Source organism: Gracilinanus agilis, chromosome 1 (assembly GCF_016433145.1).
Source record: "Gracilinanus agilis isolate LMUSP501 chromosome 1, AgileGrace, whole genome shotgun sequence".
Taxonomy (NCBI): Eukaryota; Metazoa; Chordata; class Mammalia; order Didelphimorphia; family Didelphidae; genus Gracilinanus; species Gracilinanus agilis.
The window spans coordinates 559,492,914-559,511,506 of NC_058130.1; the positions used below are offsets into that span (position 1 = coordinate 559,492,914).

The window sequence follows — 18,593 nt, forward strand, 5'->3', positions numbered from 1 at the left end:
ATAAAAGAATGTATAGTCACCATACTTGGAATTTAATATCACAGTCCTGGATGTTTAAACAGGAGATTGAAATGTTTGCTCTGGGAAAAAAAAAAAGCCTTCCTTTCACCATTATATTCTTAACCTTTCTCTCCAGTATGTCATTTTTGATGTCTAGTTAGCAGGACTAGTTATTCAGAAAGTTGGGATTTATAATTGTTCTTGAAGTAAAGACATACCTTCAAAATCTACCTAGTGATTCTCTTCCCCATTATGTGTGTGTGTGTGTGTATATGCACAGATATAAATATATAGCATTTACTTAATCCGTATATGTGTTGTCTCCATCTCCCTTACCCCAACAGAATATAGGGTCTCAATAGTAGAAATTATCTTTTCTTTTCTGTCTTTATATAGTACAGTGCCTGGCACATAGTAAGTATCTGATAAATGATTATTGTTGAAATGGCACCAAAATGGTCAAATATGGGGAAAGTTACTTGAATTAGAACAAGCATATGAAAAGTTAAGGACCAAAATAAAGGGTATTGTCAAAATGTATCATTAAAAAAGACATTCATTTGGCAAGAGGGTTAAGCTTTAGACTGCCTGTAGGGTCCTTTAGTATACATGCAAAGCCAACAGAAAGCAAAGACAGTCCTTAGCATGTTGGTTGGAATCTTGAGGCAAATATACGAGAGGACATGGACAAAAATCAAATATGATGGCCATGTATGGATTGGTTCTGACTTGCATGATTACATGATTAGAAGAAGAACCCACATCAACAAGGTCATAGATCTTTTTGGATATTTAGAAGGGTTTTGGGGGGGGAAGGTTTTTTTTGTTTTGTTTTATTTTGGTGATAGTGTTTAATTCCATTTTAGAGAAAACAATAATCTCTCCATAGGATAAAATCTAAAAATGGCCAAAGTATCCACAAATACAGTGCTATCTCATTCTTCTTTTTTTAATAATTTTTTTCTTAAATCCTTAACTTCTGTGTATTGGGTCCTTGGTGGAAGAGTGGTAAGGGTGGGCAATGGGGGTCATGTGACTTGCCCAGAGTCACACAGCTGGGAAGTGTCTGAGGCCGGATTTGAACCTAGGACCTCCTGTCTCTAGGCCCAACTTTCAATCCACTGAGCTACCCAGCTGCCCCCTGCTATCTCATTCTTGAGTTAACAAAAACAATTTATATACAGGATAGGGAATATGGGCAAAATTATGGAAAACATTTCTCAACCAAGAATAGAGAGCCAAAACTTATGGGGGCATCAGAGGTGGCCAAGGCTTTATTGTAAGCTTTATTAAGTTAAATTGTGACCTAACACCTTCACCTTATTAATGCTGAGAGAATTACAGTGATTAAAACCAAAAAAAAGGTCAATCACAAACTCTGACTTTCTCAGAATCAGTATTTTTCTCTTGGATGAAGCCCTAATGAAGCTAAAGAAGTAAGTTTTAAAAACGCATTTTATAGACTTTATCTCATTGAATCTTTGCAATAAGTATGCCAGACATCTCAATCCTTATATGACTGAATTTAATGTGACCTTCTTTGGCTTCTCCACCATGCGCCAAATAAACTCCTCCTCCTCCTCCTCATCATCTTGTGAGATCCAACCAGCCTTGTTACTCATATCTTCTTGGTATCCTCCGTCTCTTGAAGGAGGGGAACAGATACTTTCCTATTTCCTATTTTGGATGTCTTCAACTTCTACAGCAGCACTCACTGTGTCTTCACTAGCATAGTCTGCAGGGTACTTTCACTACATTCTCCCCTCTTTCAGCTTTCCATTATTTAAGTTTTCCCCAATTAGACTGTAAGTTCCTTAAGGAAAAGGACTATCTTTCATTTGCATACTGTTATGGGTGAATTTGGGAAAGGTGTGTCTGTCACATAAAAGACATTTAATAAATGATTATTTACTAATTAATATAAGGTTAAGTGTTCCTAGTAAGATACTTCTTTTGTTAATAAAGATTAGTTCTTAGCACTAAGCTCTTAGAACTGTCTGGAACACTGAAGTAGAGTGACTTACCCAGGATCTCTCTGCTAATGAGTCTCTGAGGCAGGATTTAAAATCTAGGATTGTATCTACTATGGTATATTGCCTCAGCACTGAGGACACAGAATTTTCTCTTGAAAGTCTAATGAAAGGCTCACTTAGAATTTTGTTTAATTTTCATCAACTTTTTTCCTATGGTAACTCAAAGAGAATTTTCTTAAAGAAGAAAAGCTTGGTAGCCTCAGTATCAAATTTTAAAGTATTAAAATTCCTGATACAAGAATTTGACCATGACTATTTGACAAGACTTTAACTGAAAATAGACAGACAATTATTTATTAAGAAAACTAATAAATCATACTTCATGGTATTTAACATGGGGAATCTTTAATATAAAAAATACAATATACACAAACAACTACATGTGATGACTGTTTCAGAAACTCAACTCAAAAAAAATATTTCAAAGGATCTTTGATTTTGTCAGCTTTGGCACTTCCCTACTTCTCTCTGATACTAATTACCATCCTCTGTTTTTTTGTACTGTGCTACTATTACCCATGTTTTTCCATAAATTCTCAACAGCAGATCAACCCAAAGCACTAGGGGCCTCTACTATTCCTTTTTTGTAACTTGGGGACACCATAGCCTAAGCCTATTATTCCTCTTTTGGATGACATCCTTCAAAAAGTGTTCCTCAAAGCCTACCTTCCAAGACTACAAAGACCTAGTTCATTCAATGGATACTTGTATGGCAAAGTCTCCAGTGCCTTCAGTATTGTAATCACCTGTTCCTACTATATTATGGTTTATTAATGACATTCTAAAAACAGAGTGTCTGTAATTTGGAGTCACTGAAAGCACTATAAAATTTCTGAAACACAAATAAGCTTAATCTCCTTCTAAATGAATTTTAGGCCCAGTGGATTATGTATTTTCAGTAAGCATCCAAGAAACAGATATAGAAGAATTAATTTGATAGAGCTACCTCTATAGGCATGGGATGTTACTTGGGAAATTTGTCTTTTTCATCCACAAAACTAATGAACTTTGAAGCCCAAATGGTATTTTCATTACTGCTGTCCACTTAGGAAAGGAATCCACAAGAAATGACAATTTTGGGAATTGAATAACTCATTAAGAAGATGGTATCTGATAATACATGTATAACCTAGATTGAATTGCTTACCAGCTCTGGGAGGCAGTAGGGAAGAAGGGAGGGAAACAATTTGGATTATATAACTTCAGAAAACTCACATGAGAATTTGTTATTAAAAAAATTTTTTTTAAAGATGGTATTTAAGGAGAAAGAATATTCCAGTAATGGGAAGTCAGTACAAAAGCACAGAGATGGGAGACAGAACATTATGTATGAGGAACAGCAAAGAGGTCAGTATGTTTGGATAATAGAGCATATAGAAGAAGGTAATATGTAAGAAAACTGAAAAGGAAAAGCTAGAAACAAAGAGTAGTCATGTCAATGCCAAGTTATAGTACTGGATTCAGTAATGTGCTCTAACTAGATAAGTTTTACTATTTAACATTTTATTAGTATATTGGACAAAGGTAAAGGTTACAAATTTTGCAGATAACAAAAAAGCTTGGAGGTAACCTAGTGGATGTCAGTCAGAGATTCCAAGAGTTACAACAATGAGAAGAATCTTATAAGGTGAAATTTAAGAGGCATAAAGATAGAATATTATTCTTTGAATGAAAAAAAAATCAACTCTATTAAGTACAAATAAGGGGAAAATGGCTAAACAGCAGAAACTAGCACAGGGAGGGAGGGGTAAGGCAGGAGTACAGAGAATAGTTCTAACACCAAAGAAGGGGTTGTTGGCAATAGTGCACCTTGGTAGTGTCACAGTAATCAGACTTTAAGTGGTGGGTTATGCTAAAGAAGTTGGATAAGGATCTCGAGGGAAGGTATTGGGATAGTGGTTGCCATGTGAAGAAGTGTTTTCCCCTTCCCATACAAATGTGAGACTATGTTTACCCAGATAGCTGTGAAGGAATCTGAGACCTGGAAAAGATAAGTGATTTATAGAAGATAATTAAGCCCACAATAGAAATGCTAAGACAAGATTTAAGGTCTCCAGGCTATCAATTTTTTAAAATCACATTTGGTTCCTTTTCCCCCTTCATTAGAAGAAGGAGAAAAGCAGAATGAGGATATTATTTGTGGCTCCAAGAGAAGAATTTCTTATGTTCATTTGTATTCTATGTCATGATCACACTTATAAATACTACTTTTCATTTTTTAAATTGTCTTTTCTAATTCCAAAGGATTCATGATGAAAAATGCTATCTATCACCTGAAAAAGAACTGATGGGAGTCTGAATGCAGATTGAAGCATACTATTTTTCACTTTATTTTCTTTTGTATCATTTTTAATGAGCCTTCTTCTATAACATGGCCAGTGTGGAAGGGTCATGGGAAGGAAAAGAGAGAGGGAGAGAATATGGAACTCAAAATTTTAGAAAACAAATGTTAAAAATTTGCTTTTATATGTACTTGGGAAAAAATAAATATTATATTAAAATAAAATAATTGTCCTTTTAGCACTTTTGTCTAACAAAAGACAATCTGTCAGGTATTAGGTCTCCTGTTGATATTTTCCCGCTGTTATGAATGAAGATAACCTTTTTCTAGGTCTAAAATTCTTTGGAAAAACAGGTTCCAGAATAGTTCTAACCTCTAGTGCATAATGGCATCCTTTTTTTATTGGTTTCTTTTTTGGTTTGTTATTTCAACTTCAAGAATTAAGTATTTTTTCTTCTATTCCCTAAATTCTTGCTATTCATGGGGAATATGGAAATATTTATTGTAATGAAAGTACTGGTATAACCTCTATCAGACTATTTACTGCCTTGGGGATTTTGGGAAGAAGAAAGGAAGAAAATCTGAATTGTAAAATGTCAGAAAACGATTGTCAAAAATTGTTTCTAGGTGTAATTGAAAAAAAATTTTTAAGAAAAAATTCTTACTATGCAGTTTATAATTAAGCTATTAAAATACAAAAGAAAGAATTTGATGTATCTCAATATTTTAAAAATGTATAAATTAATAAATTCCATAAATTAAAAAGGAACACAAACATATACCTTGAACTTTGAAAGAAGTTAAATGACCTTGAATGATATGAGACAATCCGACTCTTTTTCACATAACATTGACATATTTGAATCTAGAACTTAAGTAATTATGATGAGAGGCATTCTGGCATAGTAGGTAAAGAGCTGACTTTGGATTAAAAAAAAACCCAAGTTCAAGTCCTTTCTCTAATACATCCTGACTGTGTATTGCTCCAGACAACAACTCTCTAAAGTAGTAAGATGGAGAAAAGGTGCTGATCTACACCGCCAAAAGAAGTTCACCACAAGGAGTTCATTATACTGATAACATGACAGTCTGGGTATAAACCACAACCTAATAATACCACCTTTATATAACATCACCTAGCATACAAAGCACATTCATATACAATAATAACTTATATGGAATTCACAGGGACCTATGAAGTAGACAGGAAACATATACTCACAAATACATATATATATTAGTATATACCAATGTATATTCTAACTTTACACATGAAGGGTAATAAAGCCTGAAGAGATTTTATAACTTGCTCAAGGTGACATAACTTGTCAGTATGAGAGCCTAGGACAGAACCTAAATCTTCTAACTTCCCAATCCAATAATTTTTCCATTAGACTCTTTCCTTTCTTATGAGGATCAAGGAAAAGTAAAGTTTTCCACTAATTAATCTGCATTTTTTGGGTCTAATTTTTGCAGTTCCCCCCTTGCTTGTGTCTGTATGATAGCCTTTTATATAATCTGGAGATTTAAAAAGAAGAATGTAATGAAAAGTAGACTCACCTAGCCTACTACGCCTAATCTCCTCTGGTGAGACTGGGCGTAACTTTCTTTCTGCTTTGATTTCCTCCAATATTCTTTCATGAAGGCTCCGTGGCCGTGGTGGAGTTGGTTTCAGCTTTCTGGCAGAGGCCTTGAAAAATAAAGAGAACTAATGGTTATAGACTTGAGTAATTTGCTTTAAAATTAATTTCAAACCAGTCTATTCACATAAAACATTATTGTAAAGTTAAATTATGATTAGTTAATATATTTTTCAGTATCTTGAAAAAAGTAATATTGTATATTCAATCAACAAGCAATTTATTACATCCCTACTATGTGCCCTGCACTATGCTAAACACTGTGGATATACAGACAAAAGGAAAACAATTCCTGTGCTCAAGGAGTTTACATTCTACCAGGAAAACAACATATACATATACATATGTAAATAATAACTATAAAATGAATACATGGTAGTTTTAGAAGGGAGGCTACTCACAGTTGTCAATAAAATGGAATGCTACAATAAAATATTAAGGTTCCCAAAGTAATGATGAAATGGCAATTTTAAACTAATCTCATAAAACTTAAATAATTTTTAGTTATTCATTTTGCTAAAGACAAACCTAAAGTCAGTAGGAAGGGCAGTATATTAAAAGGGAATTTTTTTAAAAATGAGACAACCAAAAGAAAATAGAAATTGAGTAGAAGTACACCAAAGGCAAGAAGCATAAAGGGTAAAATAGCAATAAATATGAATTGAGGATGATTAAAAAAACTGATAAAAAAGTTAATGAAGCCTTTGGAGGTTATCAATGAGAAAATAGCAAAGAGTATATGTGGAAGGATGTTTCACACCTGGAAGGATGCTGTTCAGTTTACTTTCCATAGTGGAAAGGTTTTTAACACTTTCTAATTCATCATTTGGGCAAGTTGGCTCAGTGGCTTGGAGTTAAGAATATCTGAGTCCAAATCCAAAAATCTCAGATACTCACTAAACTGTGTGACCCTGAGCAAGGCACTTAACTCTGTTTGCCTCAGTTTCCTCATCTGTAAAATGAGCTGGAGAAAGAAATGGCAAACCATTCCAGTATTTGCCAACAAAACATCAAAGAAGGTCACGAAGAGATGCATAAGTTTAAAATGACTGAACAACCCCGATTCATTATTTACTGAGAAATCTTGTGTTGAGCAATAATAATTACAGAACAGGAGAAAAACTTGGTTTATTTCATTTGACAGAGATTGGCTGCTTGAGGATAATGCAGGAACAACTTGATTGTATCAGGACATGACAGTAATCTACTAACTGCCAATCAAAAGAAGCTCAGCTAGTTGAGAAAAGTTGCTTATCATAGGTAAATTTCTGCCTCACTGGAAGCGCTCACTCACTGAACTTCTACCATAAAGCAATCCAACAGTTTATCGAGAGGACTATTTACAAAGAAGGACTACACATTGCAGCACAATACTAAAGCTCTGGATTAAGAGGTAGAAAGTCCCAAGTCACATCCTACTTTAAACACTTTCTATGTGATCCTTAGCAAGTCAATTTAAACTCTGCAATGTAAGTTTCCCCATCTATTAAATGGAAAAAAAATCATAAGAGCACCTCCCTCACAGGATGGTAGGGAGGAACAAATAAGATATTGCTTATAAGCTTACAAACATTAAAGCTATATAGCTATTATCTTGCTTATAAGAAAGAATGGAGAGCAATGAAGATTTTGCAGTTATACCAACATCAAGAAGAAATAGTGTTCCAAAGAATGATGATGAGGATTCAAAGGTGCTATTAGAGGTGGGGTTGGCTAAAAGAGTCAGAGAAGAAGCATTCCAGTGGGCCAGTGAATCCCTTCTCAGAAGTACCAAAAGTTTTGTTTTGTGGAGTTTACATAAATAATAGAAAGTTTTTCTGTTTTCTTAAAGCACGTTGCTCTGAATGTCAATCACACTATAAGTATTTGCTAAGCTATTACCAGTATTGGCACTAAGCTAAGGGCTGAGGAAACAATGTATAAAATAAAAAATGCCTTCTGTCTTCAAGGAACTTAGAAAAACATACATGATAACTAGAGAGGAGATGGAAAGTAACCTGAAAGGGAATGGTACTATTAACTGGGAAGACCAGGATAGGCTTCCTAGAGGAAGTGCCACTTGAGCTGATTCTTAAAGAAAACCAGGGATTTTGAGTCAAAGGCTAAAGAGAGGAATGGGCAGTGTCCTCTCTATTGTTTACATGAACTAGCAATTTTGTGAGAGGCACAATGGAAAATGAGATTGGAGGAGGCAAGCTACATAAGACAAGGACAGAAACTGATTAAAAAGAAGGGCTCAGAATGAGTACTTTAGAAGTTCTAATTCCATAAGAAATATAGAGAACTGAGAGGAGTTAGATAAGTTAAGAGTCTAGAATGAGAGTCTACAGAAAACAGAAGGGGGAATGGATAGGGAAGAGAGTGAAGGAGAGAGATCCTTATTGGAAAAGGGCACAAAAAGTGAAAATTTGAAAGTTAATAAACAAGACAAATTGAAGGGAGGGAAAGGAAAAGAGATTTTTACTTGACTAAGTGGGAAAAAGAAAATGGGAAGAATTAGATAGCTAGATATAGACAGGAAAGAAAGGGAAATAATAAATCTTCAGAGGTAAAGGGAAAACAAACTGAATCTGAGAGTGAGGGGAAATGAGCCAGTAGGAATAGAGCTACCTTAAAAAAATTAACCTAAGTTAACTAAAGATCATGAAGAAGCTACTAGTATAAGAAGCAAGAAGAAATCATTGGTACTTTGGAGAGAACAGAATGATGGAGTAGGAAGTCAGACTGCAGAGGACTTAGAAGAGAGCGAAGGGCTAGAAGCAGAGACATCAGCGTAGATGGCTTATTTAAGAACTGAAAAGGAGAGGGGAGTTAAAGGATGACAGCTGGCAGGAAAGGTAGGATTTAGTGAGGAGTTTTGTTTGTTTTTTTAAGGGTGGGGGAAACATGAATAGGTGTAAAGGCACAAAGGGAAAGAAAGCCTGCTTGTCAGATATATAAATGACAAAGCTTAGGAGCAAGAACTAACATTTGGGAGTCAGATTTTTAAAAATATCTTGAGAAGCAAGAAACACTGAGTCAAGTCAAAAAAAAAAGATGTTTAACACTTATGTTAAAAAAATCAACTTCACAATACTAGTAATAAAAGGCAAAAGTTGTAGTGAGAAAGATTTCAACTTAACATAAGGAAAGATTTCCTAAAATCTCAAGCTACCCAAAAGTAGAATAGTCAGCCTTTGAAGATAATAGATTTCTTCACAGGCACAGCTTAGATTATTAGCTCCTAAAATCCTAATCACATAAGTAAAACCTTGCATTTTTGTTTATGGAGGCATTTCCTGTTAATTATTTAATCATATAAATATGAAGCCTAATGCTTAAATAAGTGTACAGGCCAATAGCATTCCAGAGATGAGACTCTAGAGGAAATTTTATTATAATACTCCCATCCTTCAATTCAACTATCATAGGTAAAAATCATGTCAAAACACATACTGGATTCAAGGGAGGCCGTGATCGAATGAAGTCCAGAATGATTTCATGAGCACTTTTTTTTAACCGAGGAGGAATATCACCATTCACCTAAAAAAAGAGAAAAAAGAAAATTCTGTTTTACCTCTGTTTATGAGTTAGTACATTCTAAGAGAATTATATGACTACAAGCCAATTATCAAAGACTTCTGAATCTAACTATAATCTACAGATAGGTTATAGAAGAAAAACACACAAAAGTATAATTTTTCTTCACAAAGAAAAAAATTGCATGTACTCATTTTATGCTGATAATTGAAAGTTTTAGTTTTTCTAATGGTTGATTCCAAAGAGTACTACTTAGAAGAGAAGCTTCAGAATTAGTTCTAGCCCTATCATTTTAGAAAATGATGTCAGACACATACATTTTAACACATTGATTTCTCACACTAATTAAAAAACTGATTTAGGATAAATGTAGGACAAAAATAACAGTATATCTTATAATAAGATCTTCAATGAACAGCAGCTTCACTGGCAAAGCTGTGGGAACAATGTTGATATAAATGAATAAATTTAACTCTGTTCTATGATAACAGGCTGAATTCTTAACCCCACTATCCTCAAAATTTATACCATTTGTCACAAAGGAAAATGGAATTGTGTGTATTCTTTAAAGAAATCCATTATAACTGCAAAAGAAGAACATATGACATAACTTATCATATGTATATATGGGTATGTGATTTGGGGTTTAGGCTTTAAAAGATTGCTCTATAGGAAAAACGAATAATATGGAAATAGATATCAAGTAATAATATTTGTGCAACCCAGTGGAATTGCTTGTTGGCTGGGAGGGTGGGGGGGGTGGAGGGAAGAAGGGAAGGAGAGAAAATGAATGATGTGAACATGGAAAAATATTTAAAAATTAAAATAAAAAAATCCATTATAACTGGTGGAAAAAAGTCAGTGATCTACAAATGTTCAGCACTATTACTTTCATACATAGAGAACATCATGCTGGAAAAAATTAACTGAACTGTAAATAAAAGTAATAAAAACCAGGAATCTCTGATTGAGCTAATAGGAATAATAACATATTTACATGGTGTTTCTTCACAATAAGGCTGTAAGGGAAGCAACAGAATTATCCCTATGTTATAGATGGTACGTAAAAGTCATTTGCATGTAGTTATCCTAATGAGAACCATTAATGAATAAAATTTGAAAAATAATTCTGTATTACACAAGAGAATGAAAAAGTAATACTACTCAAAAACTGGCATGAGTTGCCACAACCAACCTAAAAGCAGAAAAATATAAGCATATTTAGAGTAGAAGAGAAATGAGTGTTTTATTTTATTCACTTAACACTCACCACTTTCAAGTTCAAAGAAATACATCATTTATAGATAAATGAATTGATGAAAATGGTAGGCAGAGATATTACAAATAATCATTTAAAATTATATACTTAGAAAATTTATGTCAGATTTTTAATTGAAAATTTCTTATTAAAAATAAATTATTCTTAAAAATTTAGATTTGGTGACTTTTCAAAGCAAAATTTTTTATTTTCCTCTTTCAATGTTACTATATATTTGGTTTGAAATATTATTTTTTGCAAGAGCCTCCAGTACCATATACTATATTTTTCTGTTTGTAATTATTTTATTCCAAGAGTTTAAGCTATAAAGGTTGTACTGAGGTACATATATATATATATATATATACTATAACAAAAAAACATTGAATTTGCTGTTAGAGGATCTGAATCCAAAAGATCTATGTTGAAATTTCAGCTCTGTTATTATATACCCTGAGCATTTATTCTGCAAAAAAAGAAATAACCATTTAACTGGCACTACGTACTAGACTCTGTGCAAGGTTCTGGGTTTACAAAGAAAAAAACCAAAACATACTTGCCTTTAAGAAACTTACATTCTAAGGGGAAAGGGGAAATGTGCTGAAGACAGAGAAATACAAAATATAAAGTAATTTTTAGGGGATAGAAAAATCCCAACTGAAAGGAGGGAAAAAACCAAGGCTTTCCGTAAAAAAGGTAATTCTTGAACTGAGCCTAAGGAAAATGGGAATAAATTTTTACTCAGAATCTCTAAAACTCATTAAACATTATATACACTTACATCACTTAATCTTTTGAAGAATAACATTTATGGTTCTATTTTTATTTATCTACAGAACAACACTTCATGATGGCATAAGGTCAAAATTCAATCACTCCTCTTTCATCTTCTATCTCTCATTATCTACAGGATGCTTTGCTAATGGGTACAGCTAGGTCAAGATCTCCCTGACCTTTGAAAAATAACTTTTCAGTCAATCCCTATAGCTTTTAAAGCTTTTGTCCCATACTTTTTCTCCTTTTCATAGCCAAAATCTTATAAGGATTGGTCTATATCCATGTTGGTGAACCTATGGCACACTCCAACATGCCAGAGAGGGCTGCTCCCTTCCCCCTCTCCATGGATGCCTGAGGACATTTCTCAAATGACCTATCCCTCTGCCCTGCAGCCCAATGGGAGCACTTCCTCCCTCCCCTGTCTGGGGTAAGGCTGGGGGTTCACATGCAGTGTGAAGTTTGGGCACTCAGTCTATAAGGTTTCTAAAAGGTTTGCCATCACTGGTCTATATACTTGTTACCTTCATTTCTTCACTTTTCCTTCATTATTAAGTTTTAAATAACATGGCTTCTTATCCCATCACTCAATGAAAACTTCTCTCTCAGAGGCTACTGATGATATCTTAAATTGTATTTCCAATACTCTTTTCTCAAGTTTCATTCTACTTGACATAAATTCTATCTCAGATGTAGTCCTAACTCTCAGGACTTTTCCAACAGTTTTCTTAGCAAGAAGATGCTCATGACCCCGCAGACCTCCTCTGATTTTAAGTTATTGCTTAGCACTACAATTTTAAGAAGAGCCCAGTTCATCCCTGATCACTTCTCTCCCAGCTCTACTCCTGACTAACATGACTTATCCACATTGTCACCATGTAGGTACTGTCTCCCCATACTCCAGTCCATTCCCCTCTCTTCCCTGCTTTCAGGCTCTACCTTATATCCTGTCTTCATCATTAGAATGTAGGCTCTTATAGTGAGGGACTGTCTTTCTTTGCTTATATTTGTATACCCAATGCTTAGCATAGTGCCTGGCATAAGGTATATGGTAAATAAAGGCTTTTTTCCCCCTATCTCTAGAGTTCTTAAACACTGCCAACTACTCACTTCCTGGATGCTCTCATCTCTTGACATCTGTGATATTATTATTCTCTGTTTCTTTCCTACTTACCTTACTGTTTCTTTTCAGAAATATCCTCCTTCTTTCTTGGAATCCTCATTCTTCTCCAACTCACTAAGTATATGAATTCTCCGGGCATGTTTTGTATTCTCTTCTTTCTATATAACCTCTTCTCTTGGTCATATCATCAGCATCTCATGGGCTCAGTGATTACCTCAGATGATAGGCAGAGCTATATAACCAACTCTAAAATTTCACCTGAACTACCAATAGCCTTCTGGATATCATCTCCATATGCCATAGGCATTTCAAACTCAACATATTTAAAACAAAACTCCTTCCTTCTTTTCATCTATCCCTCTTTCCAATTTCTCTATTTGAGAGACGTGTGACACTACCTTTCTATTCACCCAGGTTTACAACTGTGGAGTCATCCAAACACTTCATTCTCCTTCAACACTGTATGCTATCAGTGGCAAAGCCTTGTCAATCCTACCACCAAAACATCCTTGTACCTATCCCTTTCTTTCCACTCACCCCATTTTAGTTCAGTTCTTTATCACTACTTGAAGAGATTGGTGGTATGTAACTTTTTTAATCCTATGCCTCCCAATAAAAAAGTTTTTGAGTACTGATTCCTAATAAACACATTTTATATAATATACATGTAATACATTATAAACATTAGAAAACATCCACAAAATAGAAATTAAATCAAGAATGATGAATATTTTAAAAATAAATTTTAATTTATTCCTTAATAGAATAAAGCTTTTTTGCTCTCAAAGAGCAATGTAATGAAAGATGTTTTATTTTAAAGTAAATTTTATTTATTCTATTGATTTTATCTTATATCACTGGAATTTCTCCTGATGTCCTCCTCCTGAAAGGACTGAAAATGAAATAAAGGGAGAAAAGAACTAAGAAATACTTTTTTGGGGTGGTAAGATTATGAAAAAAATCCTTTGCAATTCAAAGATAGTGTGAGAAGGGCCCATATTTAGTGAAAATTCAAATTATAGATTTTTTTTAAACTGTGAAATTATATACATAAAATTTCTTTGCTTTTTCTATTTGTTTTTTACTTGTAGGGTGTGAATTTTGTGGTAATCTTAATCTCTATAGTTTTTTCCTGAATTGTAAATGGGCTTAAACTAGATAATTTCTAAGGTCCTTTCTAGCTCTATGATTCTACTACAAAATTTGAAAGTAGTTACACGGTCCCCTACAGTCTTTTCTTGTCCATGTTAAACTTCCTCAGTTGTTTAAATTGATTCTCATATGGTATGAGTTCTAGATTCTTCACCAACCTGGTTGTTTCCACTTAAGCTCTCTAGCTAAGCAATCATTTTCCTAAAATTTAGTACTGATAACCATACCTAAGATCACCACAAAAATTAAATTAATAAAACTATTTGCATTTTAAGAAATAGAAACTATGTATTTCTGAATTAGCTGTCTCTGTGGAATCAAATTATGGGCTGGGAATAGTAAAGATCAAAATCAATAATAAATCAGAAGAAAGAATTAGAGTAAGAAGATATAATTCCAATCTTACTTAGTTAAGCAAATGATCAACTCCAAAAAATATAAGGTAAAAAAAACTGAAAAAAATACTGAATCCACCATTTCTTTTGATTTCTGCTTTTATTAATTTATATTTATCACTTGTGTTTAATGTAAAACAATTCTGACATGAGGCTAATTAAATGACTCAAAGCATAAAGATACATGCACAATGAACAATAATCTCATAGAGCATAACATAAAAGAATGTCCCTTCCTACACATACACAAGAGCTTGAAACGCTTTGCATTGGAATGTTTCTGGGTTGGCTACTATAGACACTAAGTATTCTTTGCTTGTCTGTGAAGTCAGGATACTATAATGATAATGGATACTAGAAGATTTAAGTAATAATATATATGAACCAAATAATATATATGAACCAATAACATGATAAACAAAGACATGAGAATTTGTATCTTTTTAAAAGATTTCAACATTGCAGCAATTGTACAATATTTACTTTCCTGGATGAAGTAAGCTTTAGGCTAAGTACTAGGTTTAATTAACTAAGGGTTTTAAAAGTATTTAAGCAAATAACACAAAGTGGGGCTTATAAACTTCAAATAATGCAATTAAATCCCCAGTCCTCACATTACAAATATTCAATTTTTGTGAGTTTGACATTTTTTTGCCACTTAAGTTTTAAGATACTGAAAAAAACATTCAAAATGTATCATTATCAATTGAAAGTTAATTAAGATTTACAGAAACAAATCTAGTATTTGATTAGTTATTCAAGTGCTTCTCACTACTCCCTTCTTTAGTTCATTCTCCCTTCTATCAGCATCTCTCCTTCTAATACCCTCTACCCTTTCTACGTCCGTATAGGATAAGATAGATTTCTACACCCAGCTGAGTATACATGCTATTCCCTCTTTGAGTCAATTCAGATAAGAGTACATTTTGAGCATTGTCTGCCACCTCTCCATTTTCCCTTCCACTGTATAAGCTCTTTGGTACCTCTTTTTTGTGAGATTAATAAATCCATTCCAGCTTTCCCTCCCTCCTTTTTCTAGTATATTCCTCTTTCTCATATCTTCATTTAAGAAAATATATCATCCCATCATAATCAACTCATACCTGTGTCCTTTGTCTGTGTGTACATCTAACTGATAATGATAAAGTTCTTAGGAGTTACATGTATCATCCTCTCATGTGGGAATATAAATAATTTCACCTTAGTGAATTCCTTATGATTTTGCTTCCCTATTTAATTATGTATGCTTCTCTTGAGTCTTGCATTTGAGAGCCATATTTTTTACCAGGCTGTGGTCTTTTCATCAGGAATGCTTTAAAGTCTTCTATGTCATTAAATATCCACTTTTTCCTCTAAGGCTGGGATGGGCAAATTATTCCCCATGGGACAGATCCAGGCTGTAATTTGCCCATCACTGCCTTAAGCAATTCTCTAATCACTACACCCCCCCCCCTTACCCCCCCGCATCCAGATGTAGTGACTAGGGAATTGCTTAAGGCAGTGATGGGCAAACTACGGCCTGGATCTGGCCAGCAGGGAATAATTTGCCCATCACTACTCTAAGTGATTAAATTCAATTTTGCTAGGTACATGATTCTTTGTTTTCATCATAGCTCCTTTGCCCTCCAGAATATCATATTCTAAAACCTCTGATCCTTTAATGTAGAAGCTGCTAAATCTTGGGTAATCTTGACTGTGGCTCCATGATATTTGAATTATTTTTCCCTGGCTACTTGCAATATTTTCTCTTTGACCAGGGAGCCCTGAAATTTGGCTATTATTCCTGGGAATTTTCACTTTAGCATCACTTTCAGGAGGTAATAGTTTGATTCTTTACATTTCTATTTTACCCTCTGGTTCTAAGATATTGAGGAAATTTTCCTTGATAGTTTCTTGAAAGATGATATCCAGTCTCTTTTTTTCCCCTCAATCATGGCTTTCAGGTAGTCCAGTAATTCTTAGATTATTTCTCCCTGATCTATTTCCCAGGTCAGTTGGTATTCCAGTGGTATATTTCATTCTCTTTTCTATTCTTTTCATTTTTTTTTTTATTTCTTGATGTCTCATGGAGTCATTAGCTTCCACAATTCTAATTTTTTAAGAATTATTTTTATTTGTGAGACTTTGAACCTCCTTTTCCATTTGATCAGTTCTACTTTTTAGGAAATTCTTTTCTTCAATTCTTTTTTTTGAATATCTTCTTTCCATTTGGCCATTTATGCTTTTTAAGAAGTTCTTAACTTAGGTGATTTTTGTGCCTCTTATCATTTGGCCTGTTTTGTTTTTTAAGGTGTTATTTTGTTCAGTATTTTTTTCTCCTTTATAAGCTGCTGACTCTTTTTCAGGATTTCCTTGTTGCAACCTAATTTCCCCCCCCAATTTTCCTCCACTTCTCTTACTTGATTTTTTAAATCCTTCAAGAGCTCTTCCAAGAATTCTTTTGGGGCTGAGACCAATTTAAATTTTTCTTTGATCCTATGATAAAAGTTTTGATTTTGTTTTCTTCTAAGTTTGTGTTTTGATCTTCCCTGTCACCATAGTAACTTTATATGGTCAGGTCCTTTTTTTGTTGTTTGCTCAATTTTCCAGCCTATTTATTGATTTTTAACTTCATTTTAAGGTTGGGTTGTACTCCCAGGGGAGAAGGAATGTGTCCCAAGCTTCAGATTTTTTTGTACCACTGTTTTCAGACCTAGTTCTGAGGGTCTGTAAGTTTTTAATTCTTCCAAGGTAATATGATCTAAGTAGTCACTGCTGTTCTGGCCTGTGCTTTGGTCTTTGTGCAAACTCAGGCATTCTTTTCTGCCATGAAACTGTAATCAGGATTCCTGCTCCACTGCAGTTGTAGTGTGCTAATGCTCCTCCTCACCTTAGGACTGAGACCCAGAATTGCATATGGGCAATGTAACAGAGTCATTTACCCAATGCCATCAAAAGATCCTCTGTAATCTTTCTAACCAGTTATCTGACTCCTTTATTATCTGTAGTCTGAAAGTTTCAAAACTGTTGCTGATGATTCAGTTGCTTCAAGACCCACTGCTGGCTGACTTGTATGCTTAAGACCTCATTTCAATTTTCTTGATTTTTAAAACTGATTTTAACATTGGAATCCAACGTCATTTAATCCTAGTCAAAGTCTTAAGCGTTTTGATTGCAATAACTAGAATTTGGGATATGAGTCTGTGGCTCAATTCTAGATTCAATTTATGTCAAAATTAGGTGATAGAATTGAGTGGATTTGGCAAAGATGTCTTAATGCATAGATGCAATTATCTCATGTTACTTATACAGGTAAGTTAAGGAAGCATAGCTATTTGGTTACTTGAGTTTCTCAACAGTAGAGATGTAGAAAGAAAGGGGAAAGAGAGAAATAAGAAGCTGACAATAGACTACAGTTTCATTGAATAATGGAGTTAAAAGTGTTAAAGAGTTCTCTGGTCAGGGAAATCTCATTCATCTCCTACACTAAAGAACTAAAAACATTTATTCTCCAGGGAACAGAGAGAATGATAGTGGAGTCTAGGTGCTATTTATGTATAAACTTCAAAAATTTTTACTTTAAAAAATCCTAGAGAGCTGTACTCTCCAAGAAGCCCATTAAGGTATTTTAGCACATATAAAAATATGCAAGTCACACTTCCATCATAATTCAGAAATGTACATCAAACAGATTCCTTCAATAACAAATTTATTCTTTCTTTAGTTTGCAATGCTATAAATTTCTGCAAATGAGGAAAAGATCTTCTTTCCCTGCTCCTCTCCCACATATTAGACACTTACTAAATAAATGTTTACTGACTGACTGCATGTGCTTCTCAGATTTATCCAGTCTTAACCTCTTTCCTGAGTGTTGACCTTGTATCACCAATTGTCTACTGGACATCTTAAACTAGTTGTCCTATTAAAAAAAAAAACCTTAAATTCCACATACCTAAAACATAACTCATTCTTTTTTCCTTCAAACATTTCCTGCTTCCCAGCTTCCCTATTGACTCTGTATTTTTAAAAAAGCAAATGGGGTTAAGTGTCTTGCCTAGGGTCACACCTCTAGGAAGTGTCTGAGGGCAGATTTGAACCCAGGTCCTCCCAACTCCAGGCCTAGCACTCTATTCCCTAAGTCAGTGATGGGCAAACTTTTTAAAGAGGGGGCCAAAGGAAAGGATGTTCATTTGTCAGTCTGTTTCTAAGGCAACTCTTTCAAAGTTTCATTGTATTGTATCCTACTCATTGTATTCGTCAGATTAGGAATAATGTCATGAGGCAGGATAGAACATTTCAGGGGACCGCATCTGCATCTGGCCAACAGGCTGTAGTTTGCCCATCACTGCCCAAAGCCAAGCCATCTAGCTGACCCTTCCTTATTACTTTTGATGGACCCATCTATTCTCCTGGTTACCTAGGCTCTCAACCTAGGTCTT

At 34.2% G+C, this 18,593-nt stretch overlaps 1 protein-coding gene across 2 annotated transcripts in view; it reads right to left on the minus strand.

Annotated features, from left to right (window-relative positions):
• Positions 1 to 18,593, minus strand: part of SPIRE1 (spire type actin nucleation factor 1) — a 248,136-nt gene that overhangs the window by 49,371 nt on the left and 180,172 nt on the right. For both annotated transcript variants that reach the window (XM_044667073.1, XM_044667065.1), the window contains exons 7-8: positions 9,390 to 9,476; positions 5,875 to 6,004 (exon numbers count right to left, since the gene is read on the minus strand). In XM_044667073.1, coding sequence (XP_044523008.1) covers positions 5,875 to 6,004; positions 9,390 to 9,476 — 217 coding nt within the window. The remainder of the gene's footprint in view (positions 1 to 5,874; positions 6,005 to 9,389; positions 9,477 to 18,593) is intronic.